The sequence below is a fragment of the Solanum dulcamara genome, chromosome 2, assembly GCF_947179165.1.
Source record: "Solanum dulcamara chromosome 2, daSolDulc1.2, whole genome shotgun sequence".
NCBI classification, from domain to species: Eukaryota; Viridiplantae; Streptophyta; class Magnoliopsida; order Solanales; family Solanaceae; genus Solanum; species Solanum dulcamara.
Window position 1 is genome coordinate 79,995,202 of NC_077238.1, and position 26,024 is coordinate 80,021,225.

Sequence of the window (26,024 nt, forward strand, 5' to 3'; positions counted from 1 at the left end):
AACACTAAATGCAAAGAAAAAAACACTAGTAATATTCTTTTATTTGTTCAAATTTTAGTATATTGAGGTATTTATAGATTTAAATCGGTGGAAGCCAACACATAATAAATACCATATAAAATTAGTGATCATTTGATACATCCAATAAAAATAATAATCTCGAGATTAAATGCTGAAATTAACTTTATCCTATGATTATAAACTCTAGTGAGTCTCGTAAGTATTTTACTTCATTATTTATACTAAAAAAATATAATTACTATCTAAAAAAAATAAAAAATAAAAATATTGCTCCTTTTGAGGTTTTTGAATTTGCTTAGCCCCACCCCCACCCCACAACCCCAATGATGAGTCACTTGATAAATTCTTTGAAAATTTACTGAAGAAATCTTTTGCCTGTTTTCTCCATATAGTTGCTGGTAAATCTCTGAAAAATTTCTTCTCTTTAGCTTGTATCAGAATACCCTTTGCACTACAATTTATGGATGTAAAGATTGAAATGAATGATATTTAGTATAGTTAATTTTATATATTAGGTTTCCATGTATCAAAGATTTGTTTTTTTTGGTATCTGTTGGAATGAAAATCGAATTTTTCGCTAGTAATTTGTTGTTGTTGATTTGGTTAATTAGAACTTTGTGCTTCTGTGTGTTTCCAGTTATATATAGTGCAGTATGAATTCAAGCCTTTATATGTCAACTTGACTAGTTATATATAGAATGTTTTGTCTTGCTGTCTGTTCATACTAGTAGTTGTAGTATTGTTCTTGTAGTTTCTTGTCCTTTGATTTCTGTTAGTATCTGTTATTTCTTGTAATTCGACTAATATCGTATTATTTTGTTTCTAGTATTGTTCTGTTACTTTCTGTTGTTTTCTTGTACTTCCATTACTTATTTTTACTGGACTGCTTTGGGCTTTTTTTTCTTGAGTCGAGGGCTATCGGAAAGAACTTCTTTACCTCTAAGGTAGGGGTAAGGTATGCGTACCTCTACCCTCCCCAGATCCCACTTTGTGGAACTTCACGGGGTATGAAGGTATGTTGTTGTTGGTTCATTGAAAAGATAATCACAAGTAAATGTCTGTGTTTGTTGCATATTAGTAGCCTGAAAATGTTCTAGCTAGCCTACTATATAACCAGTTAAATTAAACAAATAGTATATAAATTATTTGCACTGTCAGTGTATGCAAGTTAAATCTATTTGATTTTTGTGGTCTTTTTAAGGGAATAATGGGGAAAAAGGCTAAGAAAAAGGCTAGAAGTGGTGTCAAGGAGACGTGGAATCCCGTGGCATCTGCAAATCCTATTGATGAAAATAGCAGTCCAAATGTTGATACTCCTGATGATGCGGTTGTTGTTGTAAATGATAGAAAAGGATGTCCACATGTTGATAAAGTTATTGATGTGGACAAAGTCTCCGCTAAACTTGAGTTTTCAGAATCTGTTAGGTGCGAAGATTGCAGGGAAGGAGTAGCTGATAGACAAGCTAGTAGGACAAAAGGTAAACATGGAAAAAAGAAGGGAAGTGCATATCCCAAGCAGAAGTCTAAAGCCATTTGGGTCTGTTTAGTATGTGGCCATTTCTCGTGCGGAGGTGTTGGGTTGCCTACTACACCTCAGAGCCATGCAGTTCGGCATGCAAGATGTTACCATCACCCTCTCGCTGTACAGTTTGAAAATCCTCAACTGCGTTGGTGTTTTCTGTGCAATACACTACTTCACGCTAAGAAAGTAGAGGATGACAGTGAACAAAAAGATGTAGTTGAGGACATTGCAAAGATGATTAAAAGGCGTCCGACTGAACGGCCTACTACTGATGTGGAGGCTATTTGGTTCGGGAGTGGGAGTGTCACTAGCGAAATTAAATCAGAAGCTTCTGCTTCTGTAGGCGTTGATGGAAAAGTTGATTATGTCATTAGGGGATTGATTAATTTAGGGAATACATGTTTTTTCAATTCAATAATGCAGAACCTACTGGCAATGAATAGATTACGGGATTACTTCCTTAAGTTTGATGGTTTTGCTGGTCCTCTTACCGCTGGTCTGAAGAAGCTCTTTGCTGAGACAAGCAATGAGGCTGCGTTGAAAAAATCTGTAAATCCAAAATCTTTGTTTGGTTCATTATGTGCCAAAGCTCCACAGTTTCGAGGATACCAACAACAGGACAGTCACGAATTGCTTCGTTGTTTACTTGATCGTCTGTGTACTGAGGAATTGACCCGCAGAAAGCAAATCAAATCTTCTCAGGATGGAGGTAAATCCTTGAGTTCATGTCCAACTTTTGTCGATGACATCTTTGGTGGCCGACTTTCAAGCACTGTTAGCTGTCTTGAGTGTGGGCACACTTCAGTAGTCTATGAGCCATTCTTGGATCTCTCATTGCCTGTTCCGACGAAAAAACCTCCATCTAAAGGAGCTCAATCAATCTCCCATGCCAAAATAATATCAAAACCTCCAAAGAGAATCGGAAAAGTTCTTCCTAAAGTTAGCAGAGATGCAGCTTCTCTTAATGCTCAAGCAAATGGAGAGAAATCTCTCAGTCACGTGCATCCTAGAGTACCTGTCACTGAAGGAATGAAAGTTCCTTCTGATGCATCGCTAGAATCCATTGATGCTGGTGTTATGGCTGATAATATGGGTTTAACTTCCCAGGACTCATATTCCAGTAAGAAGTCTCATTATGAGCAAAATTGCGTGGGTGTGACTAGACAGTTGGCTACGGTGGATGATTCAACATGGTTAGATTTTCTCGATCAGAATACACTGCCAAATGGTGAGTCAACAGCTTTACAAGTTGATCACATCCTGACTAATCAGGGTTCTGAAACTGGATCTGTTCAACCTGTTGACCATTTGCAAAATAATCTGGATGCTGATACAGAGATGAAGTTGACATGTACAGACAGCACTTGTTCTCCTAATGATTTGATGTGTTTGGATGACCAAGGACAATGCAAGTCACCAGACTGCGATATAGCTTCTGAATTCAGTAAAAAGTTACTGATTAAAGAGTCTGGAAAGATCTGCTCTGTGGATTCAAATCTTGGAACAGATTCATACATGAGGCTTTTGGAAGATGAAGCCCCATTACAACTACAAGAGTCAGAGATTCTGTTACTTCCATACAAAGAAGCAACCTCCACTTCTGGTGACATGTTAAAAGAAGGTTGTGATATATCCTCAGTTGCTGTTGGTTGGGAACAAGATTCATTGGACTTGGATGGTGTTGGAAATCTATTTAATGAACCTGAGTCTGATGCACGACCTTCTGATCAGCCTTTGTGCAATGCTGCTGTTTCTCAGGCCAATGGACTCAGAGAAGCTAGTTTTACTGTTTCAAACATCAGCGAGTCTGATCCAGAAGAAGTTGATAATACAGATGCTCCAGTATCAGTGGAGAGTTGTTTGGCTTATTTTACAAAGCCCGAGCTTCTTCCCAAAAGTGAACATGCTTGGCAATGTGAAAATTGCAGAAAAGTTCTAAAAGAAAAGAGAATGAAATCTAAGAATAAGTTGATGAAGCCTAGATCACATAGCATGGTGAATGGACATGAGGACAGAAATTCAAATGGCGTGTCTTCTTCAGGAACATCTCCTCTGACTGGACTGGGAACTCATAATGGAAGTACAGAAAAAGATGCGTTGGAAACTTCTGATGACAGGTTGTTGTCCCCAAACGAAACCAGCCCTCAAGCTGAGCGAGATTCAGTGTCTTGGCTATCGGAAAACAGCACACAGGGAAATCAGGGTGAAGCTAGTAATCAAGTGAATAGCGACTATCAGAACAATAAAATTCAATTGCTGGAAGCTCCGCTGATTTCTGCTAAATCTGAATCTGAAGAAAGTGAGAATGAGGAGACAGACTTTAAAAGAGTTAGAGTTGAGAGAGATGCAACTAAACGGATCCTAATTGATAAGGTCCCTTCTATTTTGTCTATTCATTTAAAGAGGTTCAGTCAAGATGCTCGGGGGCGCTTGAGTAAGCTGAGTGGCCATGTCAATTTTAGAGATACTGTTGATATCAAACCATATGTTGACTCCAGGTTTGTTGATTCTCCTTCATTTTGGGAATTTAATTATTTTTGGACTATTGTGTATCCCTTGTTCATTAGACTGATTCTAATATTTTGATTCATATTTTATACAAAAATTCAACAATCCATATTAGGAAGTTCAGAGGACAAGCTAGAAGACTTTTGGTAGAAAAAGGTTCAATACAACATTAGATAGTGTGTTGTATACTTCTTAATTAAAAATGAGAATTGCTTATTGAATCTGAAGATGTGTGATTATGGCCTTCATTAGTATGATTTTTCTTGTTTTCTTGTTGAGAGGGCATTATTTGTGGTGGTTAATGCATTGGGATTTTGTCATGATCTCTGGCTTCACTGTCTTATCTTTGACCTGTAAGCCAATCCCTTTTGGATTTTATCAAGATCTCTAGCTTGCTTTTGTGCTGATGTACTTGCAGTCCTTAGAGCCTTCCAAGATTTTTTCTTACACACACTTATAAAAAAAGGGCAGCCCGGTACACTAAAGCTCCCGCTATGCGCGGGGTCCGGGAAAGGGCCTGACCACAAGGGTCTATTGTACGCAGCCTTGCCTTGCATTTCTGCCAGAGGCTGTTTATAAAAAAGAATATTTATTCTTCATAAAGAAATATTTATTAAGCCCGAAAAGTAGTGAAGTCATGGAATCTTTTGAGACAGAACTTGTCATTGATGCTATTTCACTCTTACATTCAATGTTGCTTTGACATTCAACAACAACAACAACAACAACAACCCAGTGAAATCCCACAACGTGGGGTCTGGGGAGGGTAGAGTGTACGCAGATCTTACTCCTACCAAGGTAGGACGGCTGTTTCCGAGAGACCCTCGGCTCAAAAAAGGCAAAAAAGGGGGTCAGATAAGGTTAAGAAATTCAAAGTGCTATAGGAAAATAAATAACGAAGGCATCACAGATAAAATAGAGTAATCAAAAGTACTGAAAGTAATAAATAGTAACAGAAATAGCAGAAATGAGAGCACAAGGAATTGTAATGTGCTAGTGCGCCTATGAATAGGGAAGAATAACGAGACTATGTACTAGCCTTCTATCCTAATGTGGGTCCTCCACACCCTCCTATCTAAGGTCATGTCCTCCGTAAGCTATAACTGAGCCATGTCCTGTCTAATCACCTCTCCCCAATACTTCTTCGGCCTACCCCTACCTCTTCTGTAACCATCCATGGCCAACCTCTCACACCTCCTCACTGGGTCATCTGTGTCTCTCCTTTTCACATGCCCAAACCATCTCAGTCGCATTTCCCGCATCTTGTCCTCCACCGAGGCCACTCCTACCTTGTCCCGAATAGCGTCATTTCTAATCCTGTCGCTCCTGGTGTGACCACACATCCATCTCAACATTCTCATCTCGGCAACTTTCATCTTTTGAATGTGAGAGATCTTAACTGGCCAACACTCTGCCCCATACAACATAGCCGGTCTAACCACCACTTTGTAGAACTTGCCCTTAAGTTGTGGTGGCACCTTCTTGTCGCATAGCACTCCGGAAGCGAGCCTCCATTTCATCCACCCTGCCCCAATACGATTTGTGACATCATCGTCAATCTCCCCGCTGCCTTGCATGATAGACCCAAGATACTTGAAACTACTTCTCTTTTGAATGGCTTGGGCACCAAGCTTAACTTCCACGCCAACCTCCTGAGGTGTCTCACTGAACTTGCACTCTAAGTACTCTGTCTTGGTCCTACTCAGCTTAAACCTTTTAGACTCCAAGATATATCTCCAATCCTCCAGCTTAGCATTAACTCCACTACGAGTCTCATCAATCAGGACTATGTCATCCGCGAAAAGCATACACCATGGCACCTCGCCTTGAATTTGTCGCGTCAATGCATCCATCACCAAGGCAAATAAAAATGGACTTAGAGCTGATCCTTGATGCAACCCCATCCCAACTGGGAAATGCTCTGAGTCCCCTCTTACTGTCCTTACCCTGGTTTTGGCTCCCTCATACATGTCCTTGATCACCCTAATGTATGCCACAGGTACATCTTTAGCCTCCAAACATTTCCATAGTATCTCTCTTGGAACTTTATCGTAGGCCTTTTCTAAGTCGATAAATACCATATGCAAGTCCCTCTTCCTCTCCCTATATTGCTCCACCAGTCTCCTCATAAGATAGATGGCTTCTGTAGTTGAGCGTCCCGGCATAAATCCGAACTGGTTCTCTGAAATAGACACGCCTCTCCTCACCCTCATCTCCACCACTCTTTCCCACACTTTCATAGTGTGGCTTAGTAACTTGATACCTCTATAGTTGTTGCAACTCTGGATATCCCCTTTGTTTTTGTATAGAGGGATCATTACGCTCGACCTCCATTCTTCGGGCATCGTTGCCGTTTTAAAGATGACATTAAATAACCTAGTCAGTCACTCCAAACCTACCAAGCTGGCGCTCTTCCAAAATTCCCCAGGAATTTCGTCAGGTCCGGTTGCTCTTCCCCAGCGCATCCTACGAACAACACCCTTAACCTCTTCGACCTTAATACTCCTGCAATATCCAAAATTGCGACGCCTCTCTGTATGTTCCAAATCTCCCAACACAAAGTCTCTGTCCCCTACGTCATTCAAGAGTTTATGGAAGTATGACTGCCACCTCTGTTTAATGAGAGTTATATTAGAACATCTTGCATGTTTGAGAACTTCAGCAAAAGAAATTTGTAACAAACAATGTACCTTTTACATATCGTTTGCAGACTTGTACAAGTGTAGAATGAAAACATCCTATTTAGAAAAAATTTAACTTTAAACTTCCCATTTTACCTTAATGAGATGATTTATAGCCACATAAATATCTATGACTTGTTTTAGACCACAAGTTTCAAAACTCTTTCTTTCTTAAACATTATGCTCAGTCGAGCAATGTCAAATAAACTGGGATGGAGGAAGTAATACTTTGTGCGTGTGTATCCATGTAATATAACCTATCTTGCTTTTTATGAAAAAAATGATTGAATTCATGTTCTTGTTTCCAAAATGTTTTAACACGAAAAGAGAGAAAATACAGCTATGGTTCCCGAGCTTTTTCTCTCATATAATCCACTTGCACTTGTTATTCCTCGGCAGCAAGTTGTTATAGAGCCCGTTTGGATTGGCTTTAAGTTGGTCAAAACCAACTTAAAGCCCCTTTTCAGCTTTTGGACGTGTTTGCCTAATGCTAACTTTAAGCCAGAAAGTTCTTAAAGTCAGTCAAAAATGAAAAGTTAGGATTTCTATTTTTTTTTTCTAAGTGCTTAAAGTCATTTTCTTTGACCATGGAAATTACTTTTATATCCCTTATATTTTAACTAAATTCCCAAACTACCCTTTTTATTCTTTTAACCCTAAAATTCACATAATTTTCCTCATTTAAGCACTTTTATCCAAACACTCAACTGCTTATTTATAAAAATAACTTTCAGCACTTTAAAGTTCTAAAAGCACTTCATACATAAAAGTTACTTTTTAAGCCCATCCAAACGGGCTCATAGTAGCTGCAAAAGCCCTTAGAAACCTCCTTTTTATCTTTTAAATAAACAATACTAATGAGGTCCCGTGGTGTATGCTATTTGTTTATGACATCGAGGGTGTCAACCAAAAAAGCTTGTACTATGGAGATGCATTCTAGAGAGTTAAGGTTTTATGATAGTACAAGCTTAGTCAAAATAAGAAGAGTGAATGTGAGGTGAGATTGATGAGGTCGTGTTTCACGAGGAAAGAATGATAGATGAAGATGTTGCACATAGAAACAAAGTTGGTGCTTGATATGGATAAGTGCTACCGCGGTGTTATGTGATTAGATAAGATCTGGCAAAGTGAAATGTAAGTTCCATATAATAGTTAGTTATAATATCATCAATATTGTGCAGGTTACCTCTCTTATGTGGTTTGTGAGCTATTGCATAGGAGCGGGGGTTTTACCTTGTGCGCACCCAAAGGGTAGCGGCTGTGGGTTTCCCTTGTCATAAAAAATTTTTTTAAAAAAATCATCAATATTCTATGGGAAGAAATGTTGTGCTGCCAAAGCCCACACATGAGTGTTGTAAAGCTATGGATTCTAAGATGGATGTGCGGTCATCAAATATTCGACAAAATTAAAAATGAAAATTGTCAGAAGGTACAAATAGCACACATTGAGGATAAAATCAGAGGAGGTACACATGGAAGGAAGTGGTTTGGGAGATCTACATTCGCTTGGAATCAAAAAACATAGCGTAAGATGGGGCTAACTTATATAGGCAATGCGAATTAGTTGGAAATGTCTTTTAGTCATTTTAATACATCTACATTAGGTTCTATACTTTCTAGGATTTTTTTTAACTCTATTAAAAATTCTTATGTTAGTAGGATACATTAAAAACTTAATAAAAAAAGGTAATATAAAGAACTTCTAGTACTTTTAATTTTAATTTTAATTTTTTGTAACGTTGGCATAAGATGAATTTAAACGAGAAAAAATGGTCATTGAGGATTCATATAGTCAACTGAACTTTTATGGACTGAGGTGTAGCTTTGGTACTTTCTCTGTCCCAATTTATGTGATGCACTTTTCTTTTTAGTCTGTATGAAAATAATGAGACCTTTCTATATTTAGACACAATTTAACTTGAAACTTCTTATTTTACCTGTTAATGAGATGATTTATAGCCACACAAATGTCTATTTCTTGTTTTAGATCACAAGTTGCAAGATTCTTTTTTCTTTCTTAAACTTAATGCCTAGTGAAAGTGAATCTCATTAAATGGGACGGAGGCAATATACAACAGGGCTTTCCTATTTTGAAATGGTTTTATGTTAAATTGACAAGGATACATCATGCAGGACGTCAAATGAATCCTGGCAAACTGAAATAGCTCTCATAACCTTCCCTCACAGATCTGCATGCTGATTTGCTTTCAGTTGTGTCCATGCAAGATAAGCTTTTATCTGTTTTCCTTTACGGTTTTAGAATTCCTCCAAGTTGTTCTGATCCATCTGTCTGTGATTACGAGGATGTGCGCATAATTGTTCCTTTTCTGGACTACTAGCTGATCATTGAGTTACCATTATCATAAAGAGATACGTACATGTACTTTTGAGTTAAATTTTTCCCGAGGGCAGGGACTGAGGAAGCCAAATCTTTCTGTGTTCAGAAAATGGAAATCATCATAGCTCAACCCGTTCTACTCTATAATTATTTTCCCCTTTTGTATTAGAAAATTATATTATAGAATAGAATAACAAATCTGTTGAGGCTCTAGATGAGAGTTGTATTCAGATGATTTCTACAACTTGATCGGCATTCTAGAGCTAAATAACTTGAGAATAATTATGTGGAATGTAATCCATGAAAACAACAAAGTAATGTACCAATTGTGGAATATAAAAAAATGTCAAGCGTATCATGTGAATCGAGACCAGATGTAGATTGATAAACAATGTATTTTGATGAGTATTTGAAACTGCTTTGAAATGCTTTTTTTAAAAAAAACCTATTGTCTATCAGAAACAATCTCTCTATCTCTACAAGGTAGGAGTAAGGTCTACGTACACTCTACCCTCCCCAAACCACACTTGTGGGAATACACCGGGTATTGTTGAGTATTTACATTTTTTCTAGTGAAAACTCTGTATATTCAGACTTCGGAGATACATGCTAGCTCGATGAGTTTTATGTCTTGCATAACAGGACCATCAGTTTCATTGGTGAGTTCGTACTAAGATCATCCTCATTTCCCCATGAGTTAGATACCAAAGTTGGACAATAAGTGTGTTAAATTTTGTTTATGTATATTTCTTAATACAGCGTTGTGGTGTGTTACCTTCATGCTTAGTGATTTCTAATGTCCTCCATAGTATGTTTGTGATTTCAAAGATTCGTCGATAAAATGGTCCTGTGTTCAATGCACATGTAATATGTAATATTTTCATTTTCTGCAAAATGAAATCTCTCTGCTGAAATGGCCTGATGATTACTTGATGATCGCCTTTGCAGGTGCCTGCAGAAGGAGACATACAAATACCATCTTATTGGTGTAGTAGTACATTCGGGGACGATGAGGGGAGGTCATTATGTTGCATATGTCAGAGAAGATCCCAAGATCACAGGGAAAGACAAGAACACAGAAGATTTTACGTGGTATTATGCAAGTGACACTCATGTTCGTGAGGTCTCGTTGGAGGAAGTTCTTCGTTCTGAGGCATACATTTTATTTTATGAAGAAACTTGATATAAATTTCTTAATTTATGATAATTTTTGGGTAAATTTCTTAATTTATGATAATTTTTGGGCGGGCGCACACACACAAAGGGAGGGGAGAGTGAGTATTACTATCTCCAGTATCAACACCCTTTTTTTCCCTTCAAATTTTGATGTGCAATTGATTAAGGAAGTACATATTTTAGAATGCACTCTTTGAGAAAGAGAATATTATTATTTTTTTATGAAAATTGAATTGGTATATATGATGAATTCTCTTGTTGTCAGATGAGCTTTATTCCAATTGCCATTTTGATTTCCAACATTTGGCATTGAAAATTTTCAGTCTATTCTAACTCTATTAATGAGGATTTGTCATACTTATCCGGAATGAGCTACTGAGTTGGAGTATAGGCGTGAAGGCAGGGAGTTACTTTCTCAATTAGGCGGGAAGAGTGAAGCAAGGGTTTTTGCTTTCTATTATGAATGACTTTTTTTCAGATTGTGTTGTTATAGACCAGATTGTTCTAACAGGGCAGGGAAATTTGATTATTTTTTGCATTTTGTCACATCAGTTACTTATTCCCCACCCACCCCACCCTCAGACTATTTTATGTTGTCAACAGTTACTTCACTTAAGAACAGAACTAACTCATGACTTGAATGCTTATTTATTGATCTAATTACTCAATTTAAGTCACTTTAAAACTCTTCACTTTTTAATTCAACCCGACTAAAAGAAAGGAAAAAAAAGGACCTTCCTTAATATCTTAGTGCAATTTTGTTAAGTTACTGAATGGGTTTCTATTTATCAAGTCTAAGTGCTCTTTTAGTATTAACTAGAATTTTTGAAAGTCAAGCTTTACCATTTGATAAAAAATACAACATTTCTTGGGGGAACAACAATGTCAAGTCATTAAACAATGGAGAAGAAATTCAGCTATCCCTTGATAAATTTTCTGGTGATCTTTCCTTTGTAGTTTCTTTTCTTCGTTCTTTTTGTTTTTTAGTAAATGACTACTTTTTAGATGGCATACACATGGATAGACAACTTAACTTGTCTTCAACTGAAAGCTAAACAATGCACATCTTGACGCCTCAACTCATCCTCATTGTGTTTAGTGAACAACCGGCACTAACGTGACACATAATTTTTGGAGGTGTCTGGATGATCATTTTGTTAAATTGAGTGTTCAACTAATACATTGGAGACGAGTTGAGGAGTCAGTTGTGCATCCTCAAAGTTGAAGTTTTAATTGTCAATTGAAGCCAGTTTAAGGCGTCTATCTTTGTATAATTGAGTTTTTTCCTTACAACATAAGATTAGACCACAAGTTCTTTTTTTGTTTTTCCATTTGATGTCTGTTATAAGCATTGGGGCCAGACAAAATCCTTATTTGCGCATTGTGGGGCCTATTTTTGGACTTTCAACATGATTTTTTCTATTTTTAGGGGCTCGAAGCTGAGACCTTTGATTTTTTTTCGTTTTTTTTTCAGTTTTTGTTTTCTTAGAAACCTAAATACCAAATGAATTATTATTTTTTTAAAAAAATAATCTGCAGGCTGTGGAATTCAGTCCAAACAAAGTTATGGATCTGGATCATTCAAAATGAGAATAAAGCTACCAAACAAAGACTCAGCTGGAGTAGTGACAACCTTTTATGTAAGAAGACATATATACATTCAATTTTTTACTTCTTGAGAACTATACAAGTAATGTCAATTAGTTGAAATTAAATTTTGGTCATGCTATTAAGTTCGCATTAGGTCTATATTTGTGTGGAATCTTTCTGTCTTTAGGTGACCATATGGTATTTTCCAGTACTAGTAAAAAAAGGGACAGGTCGATGAAAAAAACATTTCACGTTCACGCAGGATTCAGCGAAGGATCGTACCACAAGAGGTGTGATATAGACACACAGTTAATCCTAATACAAACATTGTGGTTGCTTTCACGACTCGAAGTCATGACCTAAAATCATATGGAAACAATTTTACTATTGCTCCAAGACTCCAAACTGTAATAAATAAACTCCTTTTTGTTTTAAAAAAAAATGTTGGATCTTGCTTGGGTTTAGTTTGTTAAAGTTTATTAAATATTTCATACTAACATTTAAAACTCTAAATTTTTGTAGTCGTGTGAAAATTCTTATTTAGATTTTGAAGTTACTCAATATTTTATTTTATAAGTTCTATTGTTTATTCTTTTATATTTTTCTTTTAATCTTTTGGCAGCTACATTCACATACAAGTCATCATGATGAATTGGATTTCGAGTTTTTAGGTAATAGAAAAGGAAAACCATACATATTTCAAACAAATGTATTTGCAAATGGTGTTGGTGATAGAGAGCAAAGAATTCAACTTTGGTTTGATCCAACAGCAAATTTTCATGAGTACTCAATCCTATGGAATTCACATCATATTGTGTAAGTTTATATTTCTTTTTTCTGTTAAATTCAGGCATGTCGAAACGCTGCTAGCTAAAAAAACTCAAACTCTAGACATTTAATTAAAGTTTTGATAATAACTACATAATATTTTTATACAATCATTTAATCTATAAATCTTAGCTTATTACCCTTTTCAAAATTTTTAAAAAATAGATTAATCTAGATGTAGCAAGTTACTGTATAGTGTATCACGTAAAGTAGGATCAATCAACCGATTCTTTCGATTTAATCATCCATTATTTGAAGATTACGGATCTGATTAATTTGGATCCTCGTCGAATAGGCCTACTAAGGAGGTAATATAATTTTCATGTTTCTTAGCCCTTTGAGCGTCCTTTAGCCCCGATTATCGTTTGTCCAAAAAGCTACTACATTCGATTCTTTTTGACCATCGATATTGAGTTTTTTTTAGGAGTAAAGTGAGGCATAAATTTCTCCTATAGCAAAAAGGCTTTCATTCTTAAGATGGAAATCGAGACCTTTTAATTAAAAATGAATGAATTTCAATCATCCCATTGTACCTTTCGATGGCCATACAATCTTTTCATTTGTTATTTAATAATACTTGATTAATTATTGTCTAATTGATTTGTTTATTTAAAGTTTTTTTGTAGATGAAATACCAATTAGGGTTTACAAGAACAAATCCCATAAAGGAATTGGATATCCTTCACAACCAATGCAATCAGAAGCCACAATATGGAATGGAGAAACTTGGGCAACAGAAAATGGAAGTGCCAAAATCAATTGGTCCAATTCTCCATTCATAGTACAATTTCAAGGCTTCAACATTGAAGGTTGCCCTTCTAATAATTATAGACTTAATTGCAATTCAACAAAGTTGTGGTGGAATTCTGAGAAATTTTGGAAACTAACTCATAATCAAGAAAAATCATATAAAGATATTAGAAGCAAAAATATGATTTATGATTATTGCGAAGACACCAATAGATTTCAAAACATTCCTTTAGAATGTTCAAAGTGATTATTAAATATTTGATTTTCTCATGGTATACTCGATTCGATTACTATTCGATGCAATGTGAAGTAATGAACCTCGGAAGTTTAATCTGATTAATTGTTTGATCCATAGGAGTTCACGAATTGTCAATGCCATTACATGAATTTTTTTCCTTATGTGTTGGTCTTGTAATTACTTTCTGATTTCTACTCTTATGAGACACATATATATTTTATCTCCAACTAAAATACAATAACTAGAAGTGAGATGTCTATACACGATCACTAATTCTTTTATAAGACGAGTTTTGCGCATGATCATCTAGTATGTAGTATCTATCAAAATTGTTTATTTAGATCAATGCGAGCAAAATTTTGATGTGAGATGACAATGTCTGATCTAATATGCCTATAAATTATCACAATTTTTGTAGGTCCTTGTTCTAAAAGTACCAAGAGGAAGTTGTTTTCAATTTAGCAACTCCAACCTAATCAATTTTGGTCCTTGTTCTTTTTCTAGTTTAGTAAGAGTAAACTTTTGATGTAAGATGATATGACAATGTCTAATCTAGTGAAAAACCTTAATACTTGCAAAATATCACAATCTTGTGTAGGTGATTGTTCTAAAAGTGATGAAAGAGATGTTGCAATTTAGCAATAGGGACAAATGTTGTTTATGATATGAGTTTTAGAATTGAATAACTTTAACTCCAACTATGTATTATGTTAAAAAATTTAAATCCTTAGAAATAAAATTGTTCGAATTGAATAGCTAAATCAACCATTTTCCCCTAATTTTAGAGCAATCATCAGTGAAAGATATTTTAAACTACTTGACTAGTAAGAAAGATAACTTTAAGTTAATTAACAATGTAATGATTATTTCTTGATTTGTGCGTATCATCCCTGCATAGGGGCCATGCTAATCTTTTCTGTATCGTTCTAATTTTATTCAATGTCCCCAAAGGGACAATTAACAGTAATGGCATTCTTCTTCTTCTTTTTTTCCCAAGAAAGGGTAAAGTTATTCTATGCCGAATAGTTCTACATTGAGTGTAATCGATATGTTAGGAAAATAATTTTCAATTAGTCAAAAATTTTAATTTTTTTTAGGAAATATTTTGAAAATGACTTGTGTAGTGAAACTAAGAAAAACAAGCTCCTCAAGCAATATTCCATATTAATTATGTCATCTCAATCCTCCTATCAATATTTTTTACCCTTGTATTCCCACCACCCCACCCTCACCTTTCATAGTGATTGTGTAAATTATATTCATTCTATCTCAATTTATGTGCCACTTTTCGCTTCTTGAGAGTCAAACATTCTAATTTTAATCGTAAATTCAGGCATGAAATTTTTTAATTTTTTGAAACAAAATTTATATATTCGAAAACTACTAAAAAAGTAGTATAAGTTATAATGATTATCAATTTAAAATATTTAAAAGATATATAAAAAAATTATGATAAAAAATAAACTTATTTAAATCTCAAAATTCAAAAAATATCACCTAAAGTGAGATGAAGAGAGTATTAAAATATCTTTAGCATAATACTACTTTTCACTTACGTACCAAAGAAAATAGATAAATGATGAACATTTTCCTTCATCACGAGATTCTCACGTGATATGTTCCCAATCTCCAAGGCAATTTCTCCCACTCCTCCCCTCTCTCTTTACTCAAGCCAAATACACTGATCATCATCCATGGCGTCCCCAATTTTCCAACTGTTTCACAACGGAGTATAAATTCGATTCCTCTTCCACAAATCTCCGATTCTTCATTTCAGTTTCGCTCTGAAAAAATCGAAAATGGCTAAGAATCACGTTCCAGATTGGCTCAACAATTCTCTCTGGTCTTCTCGTACTCCTGCGAAGAATTCAATTGACAGTGAGGATATAAATCGCTCAACGAATTCAGCTGTAAAATCATCGGTCAGAGCAGAGTCGTCGGTAAATAGGTCAGTTCCAATGCCGCCTCCTGCTGTAATAAAAGTTGAGCCTCGTCCTGTGCCGACTTCGAGCCCTAAGGCGGAAATTGTTGCTCATTTGAATAGTAGTAGTAATTGCCGTAGTGATGGTGAAAATGGGAGCTCAGCTAGTAGTACTACGACATCTGGTATCTCTTCAACTGAGGATATTTCTCGACAGGCTCAGCTTTCTCAAGAGGTCACAAACTTTTCTCTCTTTTATACACTTATGATCATGGATTATAATGTAGAGATTGTTATAGGAAGGTTAATATGCCTGTATAGCTAATAGGGTACTAGCTATCCATGTAGTATCAAGTATATATTATATGTGAACTTTCACCTTGTTGATAATGGTTTGATTCCTTGTAATTCATTGCCCATTTTAGCTTTACTCCCCCCTCCCCATACAACAACAACAACAGAGGATGGTGTGTACGCAGGCTTACTCGATAGATAGATCTCAGCTCAAGTAAAACATATAAAAAAACAAGTATAAAAGGGCAGCCCGGTGCACTTAAGCTCCCGCTATGCGCATGGTCCGAGGAAGGGCCCGACCACAAGGGGTCTATTGTACGCAGCCTTACCTTGCATTTCTGCCAGAGGCTGTTTCCAAGGCTTGAACCCGTGACCTCCTGGTCACATGGCAGCAACTTTACCAGTTACATAAAAAACAAGTATGTAAAGCAAATATAATAGTGAAGAAATTATGCTGAAAACGTAAAGAAGTGAAACAGTAGCAACACCAAAAAGTATGATAGATGAAGCAAATGAAACATCAGGTAATACTAAAATCAAAGAATAAATAATAAGAAAGTAATAATAACAATACTAAAAATGGAACTAGACAACCGACTAACCTACAAATTTTTTAAAAAATATAATATCTGAACTGATGTTTAGGTTAAAATATGTTAACCTACATGGATAATGTAAAAATACTTGACATTGTTAGTGCATATAAGTTAAATCCTGTGGGATGTGCATGACTTGTACATATCCACCACCGTGCATGAGTATTGAGTATGAGAAACCTTTAATTAGTCAATGGTGCTTGTTAGTCTCTTTTGTCTTTTGAATATATACAATGGGAACAAATTATTATTATTCTTGATTATGACGTCACCCTTCAGTTGGAGTAGGGTGGGTGAAATGGAGGCTTGCATCCGAGGTATTTTGTGATAAGAATGTGACACCAAGGCTTAAAGATAAGTTTGACAGTGTGGTAGTTAGACCTACATCGTTGTATGGGCATAGTGTTGTCCATTCAAGAACGCTTACGTTTAGAAAATGAAGATAGCAGAGATGAGGATGCTCAGATGTATGTGTGGGAATACTAGGAGAGATAGGATTAGGAACGAAGTCATACATTACAAGGTGAGATTGGTCTCAATGGCAGACAAGATGAAGGAAGCAAGGGAATGGTGATTACACAGGACGTGACACATCTTCTCCTTGCTTACTATGGTCATGACCCTAGATAAGAAGGTATGGAGCCCGAAAATTAGAATAGAAGGATAGAAGAGTAGTAGGTAGCCCAGTGTGTCGTACTTATATGTGGGAGAGGCAGGGAGCTAGTCTCATCTGCCCATTTTCTACTTATTAGTAGTATTAGTTAGTATTCGCGTTGTAGCCTATTCTTTAATTTTATACATGTTTTTGTTTTGTTCATCTTGCTATTTTGTTGCCGCTATTTTCTTTTCAATTCTATTTTGATTTCGTTTCTTTGAGCCGAGGGTCTATCGGAAACAATTTCCCTGCCTCACAAAGGTAGTGGTAAGGTATGCGTACATCCTACCCTCCCCAAACCCCACTTGTGGGATTGTACTGGGTATGTTGTTGCTTGAGAGTTAAAGAGACCTGATATTGAAGGATGACACAATGAGTAGCTCATTTTAGGATAGGAAGGCCTATTTCTTCTTGTTGCTAAGTACACTGTTTCATTTTTATTGGATATAGTTGTCAAGGAAGATTATTAATTTGGGGGAAGTCCGGAGGCTGGCATCACAAGGAATACCAGATGGAGCTGGCATGCGTGCTACAGTGTGGAAGGTACTGAACGTGTCACACGACTTAATATTATAAAACTTTTTTTTCTGGCATTTGTTCTGGTTAAAATTGGAGAAAATTCTTTTTCTAGGAGTTTGTGGATATGAAAAGGTCTTTTCGTAGATACCTTTTGAGTATATATATCATCTTGAGTGCATGTCTTTGTGCAGCTACTGTTAGGGTATTTGCCAACTGAGAGAGCATTATGGCCAATGGAATTGGCTAAGAAGAGGTCTCAGTACAAGCAATTTAAAGAGGAGCTCCTTATGAATCCTGTAAGTTTTGTTTTTTTCACTAATTCATGACATCTTACGACTTATAGTTACTAAAATATTATAGAAAGTTAGAGACCTTTGAATTCATGTTTACCCCTCCTTTGTCTGTCGGTACTTCTCATGCTTCCTTTGAAAATCGCAAAAAGCAACAAGGTCCATGGGCATGAAGTGAAGAAGTGAATTGCCTAGTTTCATGATAAAAATGCCGAACATCTAGTACCTAATAGTCAAATTATAACTAAAAGAACTAACTTCAACATCCTATACACAATCCCTTCAATATTAACCCAATTACTCAAAGTTGAGATCTAAAGAACCACCGCTTTTCTTTTTGTTCACTTTGTGCATCATTGTTTGAAGCGCACAATTATCTGTAGCTCACTTCTTCACCCATGAAGTGTAATCCCTTGCTTCGCATCACTTCTTCACTTTAAGCAATGAAGCGATGGCTTTTAACAACATTGCTTTTGTTTCAAAAAAGTTCTCTATTTCTTTATCATTACAAAATTAGACTATGTCGTTGTAAATTTTAACCCTGCCATAGATGGGCCTTTTCTCAAAGTTCAATGGCATATTTGAGCTTTTTCCCGAAAAAAAAATAGTTGATATTTGGGAGGGTTGAAATGTGATTATTCAAAGTAGAGAGTTAAAAATATGACTTTGGAGGGTTGGGTGTTTTTAGCTGTTTGGCAACAACAAAAAAGGCTAGAATTAAAATTTGATTGTTTTTGGCCGTCGCCAAGCTTTTAGGGGTCGTTTGGTTAGGTGTATAAAAATAATGCTAAAGAGAGTGCATTAGTAATGCTTGCATTAATTATACATAGATTATTTCTTATGCATTGTTTGGTTTGATGTATTAAAAATAGCATGCATTGCATAAAAATATTTATCTACAAAAATGCCCTCCATAATTACGGTGAAAAAGATGTAAAAAAGGTTTTGAGGTGCAAGGGGGTCTTTAACCATGCTAATACTTGCTTTAAAAGCCCTTGCATTTCTAATACCATGGATTTCTATGTATTAGTAATGCATACCTCAATACACAATAGAGTATATAACTAATGCCTTTATACATAGGTTGAAAAAGTGTACCAAACAAGGTACTACTAATACACAAAGCTAATGCATGCATTATTTTTTCTAATACACTCTACCAAATGACCCCTTAGATTACAAAAAAATCTTTAGAATTTACCAGACCAGGTCAGCTGCCGTATAGGCTGAGATGTGCGCTGATCCAGCCCCAAAAATGGATGGGCTCGGCAGAACCCATTAAGTAAAGTCCAGTCCAGCCCTTGCCCCCTAATTTCATGTGGACCGGGCTGGATGGTCATGGGCCAACCGTCCCACTTGTCATGCATAGTCGTGGGCCTTGTTATCCTTATATATTGTTTGGTGATGTTTAGAACTATGGAGGAAGTTGGCAAGTTGGAGATTGATTTATCAAAAAAAATGAGCAAGTTGGAGACAAAGAAGAGAAAGACATGGAAGATATCTCCACTTTGTATATTTTTGTTGATCTGAAGCAAACGGTGTTGTAGAATTGCCATGATTCATTATGGGAGTCAAGTTCCCTTTCATTCAATATATAATTTTTGGTGCAAAAGGAAACATTCCATACTGCATAATTAGGTGGTTAATTTTATTGATATGTGTGCAAAAGTGATGTTAACTTAGTGTTGGGTTGACGAAAGAACTTTGACTTATCAAAAAGCTATCTCTTCTTCCTTTTTTCCTTTTCTTTTTCTCTATCAGAAAAGATTTTGAAAGTGCTAACTACAGATGGTTTTTATAGATGGTTTGCTCCAGATGAGATTCATTGTCAAATGAGAACTAGAATTGATGGCAATTTTTTTTTGAATTTGGGATTTAGTTTCTTGTCTTGTCCCTTTCTTCAAGTCCCCTGCTTGGAGTTATCTACAAGTATTTAAATATGGTTGACCACAGTAGCAAATATTGTTATGGAAACACAGACTTTGTTTGCAATAATTAATTTTGTAGTTTTCCTTCTCTTTTCTGGGCAGACAAATTAGCATTGCTTGAACAGTTTAGTCATCTTCTGGGGGGATAGCCTATTGCTCATGTTGTTTAGTCCCCTTGGTATTATTGGAAGGTTAATGTGTAAAAATGATTGTAAAAAATGCTCTCATAGAATCAATACCTATCAAAGAAACGAAAAGTGTTCTCATGGAATCAATATTTCATGTATACCATGCGAGTTTTGTTATTCTGGAAGCATCATTTATTTTCTAGTACAAAAGTTTCCTGAATGTTGTTATGGCTAGGCAGTCAGAGATTGCGAGGAGGTTGGAGAAGTCTGCAAGTCTTGAGAACGATGGAACAGGAACAGACATTGAAGGCAAAGGTGTACTCTCAAGATCTAAAGTAACTCAGGAAGAGCATCCTTTGAGTCTTGGAAAAAGTAGCATTTGGAATCAGTTCTTCCAGGTACCACCTTTTTTTCGAATGATCTTTTCCCCCAGTAGCTACCTCTAAGATTATGTAGGGGTTCTTCTGTTAGAGCACCATTGTGGAGCATAAGAATACATGTCTTCAAGACAAGTGCCTCAAACTGAATGTCACAATCTATTTCGTACATTCTGTTTTCTGTAAATGTACCTTAAAGGGGCCGTTTGATTCTTATGCTCGTTATGCGGGGATTATAATGCAGGAGTTATTTATATAGAGAGTATTTATGAAGGGATTTTTATACGGTGGATAATAATGTTGAGATTGTTATGCAGTGCATATTTAATACAGGGATGTTATGTGGGGATTACCTACTTTAAGCGCATTTCATCTACAAATACTTTTATCGTTGTATTTCTAATACTCATACTCTTATGCTAAGTTGCTCGGACTTGGGTGCGAGTGTCCGAGACGGATGCGAATCCGAGAGTCGGATTCGGCAAAATCGAAATTTTAAGATTCGGGGATATGAATCCGAGTATGGATACTGGTGTGGGGATTCGGCTAGAAATATTCAATTTTACAAAAATATAGTTATAAAGATAAAGATATTCTTCTGCTCAGAAAAGAAAAAGAAAGTCATTCAAGACCTTCCTCCAACTCTCTTTATAGGTCATTGCTATTGTCTACCAAAAGTCAGAACACAACTGCTTGATAATTTGGCATCTCTCTGTTTAGCTTGAAAAATAAAGCAACGAATATTGACCAAGAGAAAAAGCTAAAAAAGAGACAAAAGGATTATAATATTAAAACTTGAAAGTATGCCATTCCTCCTGGCTTAAATCTATTTTATCTTTTATCAAAATCTCAATTTTCCCCCAAATTTTTCCATGGACTATTGATCAAAGTATCTGATGTGGGTTGACCGAATTCCACACATATCCCGCACCTGCACCCGTCTCATGTCGACACGGGTGTGACAGCAAAAATGAAGAGTCTGCGCAACTTAGCTCTTATGACACATTCTATCCCGCATAAAATAATACGTAAAAAATTCTGAATAGCTGAATTCACTTATTTAGTACTGCCAACCAAGCGTTGCATTCCTTATGAGAGGATTTTTTTTTTCTAATACGGCCAACCAAACACTACATTAGTTGTGCGTTTCGAATCCGTCCAACCAAACATTGTATTATTTCAGACAAAACTTCATGTTGAGATTATTTTTCCTAATACCTCCAACCAAACGACCCCTAATAGTATGGTACCCCCGTTGAACACTGCACTTTGTTATATTGAGACCATGATAGACCCGGAGAGGGAACAAATGGATCAAGATTCGTATGAAAGTAGCTTTTTAAATTTATTTTTGCTTTGAAGCTGTTACGTATTAGTGATATTTGATAGTTTCCTCAACCATACTTACATTGCACTGGACGCAGATCAGTTCTATCATGACTGTCTTTTGTACACAATTAACATTTTAATTCCTTCAAAATGGGAAAAAACAACAAGAAACTGCAAAATTTGTCAAGTTGACAGGAGTATGTCACAGCTTATTACTGTTGATAATTTGTCTTATACTATTTTCTTGTAGGACACGGAGATTATTGAACAGATTGACCGGGATGTAAAGCGTACCCATCCAGACCTGCACTTTTTCTCAGGGGACACATCGTCTGCAAAATCTAACCAGGCAAGAGGTAGTCTTTTGGGCTTTATAATACAATCTGCAGTGGATTGATCAAGTCTATCTTTTGTTTCCAGGATGCTTTGAAGATTATACTCATTATATTTGCCAAACTGAATCCTGGTATTAGATATGTGCAAGGGATGAATGAGATCTTGGCACCACTTTTCTATGTATTCAGGAATGATCCCAATGAGGAAGATGCAGTAAGTGTCTAAGTGATGCTTTGTTCCCTTAGTGACATTTTGTGGGTAGTCACTCCCAGAACATGATAGCTGGTAACCAAGTTTTGCTAAAGAATTTGGGGCCAGCTGAATTCTTTGAAACTTGCAACTGCTGATCTTCGACCAATGAATTATTTTAAACATCATTCTTTATATTTTATCTTTCTCTTTAGTCTTATGGTTTTAACTTGTGACTCTGGTTCTCTGTGATAATGATAGTTGTGATTCTGTATATTGATCATTTGGTGAAGAGTGCTACTCGGTTCGTCAAAACCTTTGGATGCTATTTTTTTTCTAGACAGTTATTTTCTCAGCTGTTTCTATACTGACGCTTCAAATGTCCTCGTCAATCAGTCTATTTATCATTTCTATCTGCAAATTATACAGGCAATTGCAGAAGCAGATACTTTCTTCTGCTTTGTGGAGTTGTTGAGTGGATTTCGTGATAATTTTTGTCAGCAACTTGATAATAGTGTTGTTGGTATTCGTTTCACAATTACAAGGCTATCTCAGCTTTTGAAAGAACATGATGAAGAGCTATGGCGGCATCTTGAAGTGACAACTAATGTAAGATTCCTTGTTTAGTGTATTATTGGCTATTACATTTTTGTTCAGTCTTGAGAACATCTAATTTAGGCACCCTTTCTGCTTGCTAATTCTGTTATTTGCATATTTACATTATTGATGACATGTTTTATAATATTAATGTAGTTAGTTATTTAAAGAAAAAACTGCAGCGTTAATGTGTTTGTCATCCTGGAGGCTTAATCTAGTCCAGAACCTTACTTTTTGAATGCAAGCTATGTTACACAGATCTGCCTAAAGGTGCATATCTGGTACAGGTATCTCAAGTGTTTTTGCCATTGTTTAGTGTATTTTGAAGTATCAGCAGAGCATCCTACACCTTATACACCTGTCTGACATGTTCAAGGCAAATACAGGATCAGCATAAGATAGAGTGCAGGTGACCATGCCCACACCTGGTTTAAGTTAGTTTTAAGCCTAACAGCTTTCCATGAAACATGTTGGGCTTGTTCATTTGTGAATTGTTTCCTTTGGAATGAAAACCGTTTTTCATTGTCTGGCACCTTATTTATTCTGGGCAGCCAAGTGACCCAATTGAGAATTGATTCAGATTCGCATGTAGCCTGTCCCTAAGCTGAACTTATATTCTCGATTCAAGATCCTTTAGTCATCCACACCTTCCTCTTAGTAGGATTTGTCTGAATTTCTTCTTTCTTTGCCTTTCATGTAATATTAGCAGCTGGTACAATCTATATTTAGAGAATATATTGGAAACACGTCTCTAGAGAATTTATATATGTCCTGATTCCTGTGATGAAGAATTAATTGCCTAGACTACATGACTTTAAAGTCATAAGACATCCCATATGTTTGTGATGGTCCTTGTGCTTTAAGAGGTTTCTTCCTTGTGCTTTCTTACATCAGAATTTGTTGGTTTTACTGCTGGATGTGCACAACAAATTCAGCACGTTTTCTTATTTTTCCCTTAGGTGCGAGAGATTACCTTGACTTGCTTTTCTGATATTTTGAGTTTAACACTGATCTTTTATGTGTTCGTTGTTGGATGTTAACAGGTGAATCCACAGTTTTATGCGTTTAGGTGGATAACTCTCCTTCTGACGCAAGAGTTCAATTTTCCAGACAGTCTTCTTATATGGGACACTCTCCTAAGTGATCCTGAAGGACCTCAGGTTAGATGTCATGGGAGTTAAAAGTTGATGTTCTGTCCTTTTATTAAGTCTATCTCGTTACTCCTTTTCTTTTTCTTTGGATACGTAATTTCACTGACTTTTAGGGGGAAATTCCACATCAAGGATCTACAAAGAACAATTAAGTCTTATAGGTGTTTCAAAGGTTTTACAGAGTCGAATTCCACTAATGTTGCTGTCCATACTGGTTTCTGCCCACCCCAATGAGCTGGTTAATGCTTCGAAAGGCACCTTAATAATTGCCAGTATCTGATCCTCTGAATTTTCTTTTTGTATGGGGGTTGTCATCATCAGTCTCCTTACTCAAATACACGAAGAGCTATATCTCTTTTAAGATGTTGCTTGCATGAGCTCATACTTTTTATCCTTTTAAAGATCTGCATTAGAGATTTCACTGTTATGTCCTTCGAATTGGGAGGTCATTTTTTACCGACTCAAAACTGGAGACAAAATGTATGTGAAAAATCTTTGGTTTCCACTCGATTAATAGTTTCATCGCAGCATGTTAATTTTAGAGTTTCTTGTAAGCTAGGTGTTCCAGTTCCAGAGTGAGAATTTTGGACTCTTTTTATATGACCATGAAATCTGTGTAGGGCCAACCCGTAGCCTTTTAAACTTAAATAATGGGCCCGCCTCTCTACCCTTCTCCACTTCAATACCAGGCTTAGTTCGCATGACACAGAGCTCAAACCTGTGATCTAAGTCACAAGTCCGTCAACCTTTGCCACTTGAACTAAACCCTGAGGGCATTGTTAAGTGTAGATTTGTACAACAAAAACTTAAAATTCATGTGTTTCTTTTCTTCCTTTCCTTGTGAGTTGGGTGTGGAGGGGAAATTAGTCTGCTGTGGCTATGAAATACTTGTGATCTGGTGGAGAAACATATTGTTTATTACTGTAATACAACATATCCAGTATAATCCCACAGGTGGGGTCTAGGAGGGTAGAGTGTCCGTAGACCTTAAACCCCACCTTGTTAGGGTAAGGAGGTTGTTTCCGATAATCTGTAATAAAATATTATTATCAACTTGCAGGAAACACTGCTCAGAATCTGCTGTGCTATGTTGATTATTGTCCGGAGGCGTTTACTTGCTGGTGATTTCACTTCTAATTTGAAGCTACTGCAAAATTATCCATCTTCTAACATCAGCCATCTTCTCTATGTCGCCAATAAACTGCGTGTTAAATCAGCTGGTTTAAACTTTTAATCAGGGAGAAAACATCTTTTTCTTTGTTTTTTCTCCACTGTATAATCAAATGTACTGTAATATTTAAGAATGTAAATGTCTGATATAGGTAATTAGTACATTACATCTTCCCATCTCCCTCCCTTAATCGGCAATCTTGCTTTCAGCTTCAGGATGAATGTATACGCATGCATTGCGTCGGAGATTTCTGTTGGGTTTATGGAGAAGATAGGAACTGTTTTTTGGTTTGAATCTATAAGTTCAGTCCACAAAGATGATAGTGATTATTTCATTCTTTCAGAAATAAGTCTCTCTACTTCCACAAGATAAGATAAGGTAGGTTTGTGTACACTATACTTTGTTCAGACTCCACCTATGGGATTTACACTAGGTATTTTGGTGGTATATGAAAGTTCACAATCTACCAGATAGAACACGTTACACGTTACGTGAAGAAACATGAGTTACAAGAATGCTTGGCATGACATAACAATGCATCAGAAAATGTCATTTGACCTTTCACTCCTCATTTCCAAGTAGGGAAAGAGCTAGCCAGTTATTTCCCCATGTCGCATTATTGTAGCTTTTGAATTTTTGTATTTGGTATGAAAGTGACTAACTTATGTTTTGGTATTAAATAAGCAAGCAAAAGATATTGTCCCAAGATCATTTAAATAAAAATCTAGACATATACTATGGGGTTGAGGGTGGTGTGGGGAGGCAGGGGTGGGGGCGGGGAGGACACAAACAGTGTAGAATTTCACTTGTAGAAATTGTTTTTCCTCCATACCAAACACACCCTCAATATCAGCAGTGGAACTTGAAATAACAAGTCTAATGTATTAATTG

The 26,024-nt window shown here is 36.3% G+C and overlaps 2 protein-coding genes and 1 non-coding gene across 4 annotated transcripts; 2 read left to right on the forward strand and 1 right to left on the reverse strand.

The window, feature by feature from the left end:
- The first annotated feature begins 333 nt into the window (after nt 1-333).
- LOC129880955 (ubiquitin carboxyl-terminal hydrolase 2-like) lies at nt 334-10,487 on the forward strand. Of its 2 annotated transcripts, none has more exons than XM_055955232.1 (3): nt 334-419; nt 1,223-4,041; nt 10,019-10,487. In XM_055955232.1, exons 2-3 carry the CDS (start codon nt 1,229-1,231, stop codon nt 10,251-10,253), a joined length of 3,048 nt encoding a protein of 1,015 aa, XP_055811207.1. In that variant the 5' UTR covers nt 334-419; nt 1,223-1,228; the 3' UTR covers nt 10,254-10,487. The 2 variants fall into 2 exon arrangements, with proteins under 2 accessions (XP_055811207.1, XP_055811208.1); XM_055955233.1 differs by having other exon boundaries at nt 8,866-10,136.
- Nucleotides 10,488-14,504: 4,017 nt separating this feature from the next.
- LOC129881327 (U6 spliceosomal RNA) lies at nt 14,505-14,607 on the reverse strand. Its single transcript, XR_008765554.1, has one exon. It is a non-coding gene; the product is annotated as a U6 spliceosomal RNA (small nuclear RNA).
- Nucleotides 14,608-15,257: 650 nt separating this feature from the next.
- On the forward strand, nt 15,258-25,427 carry LOC129880956 (uncharacterized). Its single transcript, XM_055955235.1, has 9 exons — nt 15,258-15,808; nt 17,569-17,661; nt 17,829-17,933; nt 20,223-20,381; nt 21,940-22,038; nt 22,110-22,238; nt 22,644-22,823; nt 23,855-23,971; nt 25,023-25,427. The coding sequence occupies exons 1-9, from the start codon at nt 15,452-15,454 to the stop codon at nt 25,194-25,196; spliced, it is 1,413 nt and encodes a 470-aa protein (XP_055811210.1). The 5' UTR covers nt 15,258-15,451; the 3' UTR covers nt 25,197-25,427.
- The last annotated feature ends 597 nt before the right edge of the window (nt 25,428-26,024 follow it).

Coding starts and splice junctions, on each gene's coding strand:
- LOC129880955 (XM_055955232.1), top strand. CDS start 1,229: ATGGGGAAAAAGGCTAAGAAAAAGGCTAGAAGTGGTGTCAAGGAGACG. Junction 4,042..10,018: donor AAACCATATGTTGACTCCAG/GTTTGTTGATTC, acceptor TCGCCTTTGCAG/GTGCCTGCAGAAGGAGACAT.
- LOC129880956 (XM_055955235.1), top strand. CDS start 15,452: ATGGCTAAGAATCACGTTCCAGATTGGCTCAACAATTCTCTCTGGTCT. Junction 15,809..17,568: donor AGGCTCAGCTTTCTCAAGAG/GTCACAAACTTT, acceptor TATTGGATATAG/TTGTCAAGGAAGATTATTAA. Junction 17,662..17,828: donor TGCGTGCTACAGTGTGGAAG/GTACTGAACGTG, acceptor GTCTTTGTGCAG/CTACTGTTAGGGTATTTGCC.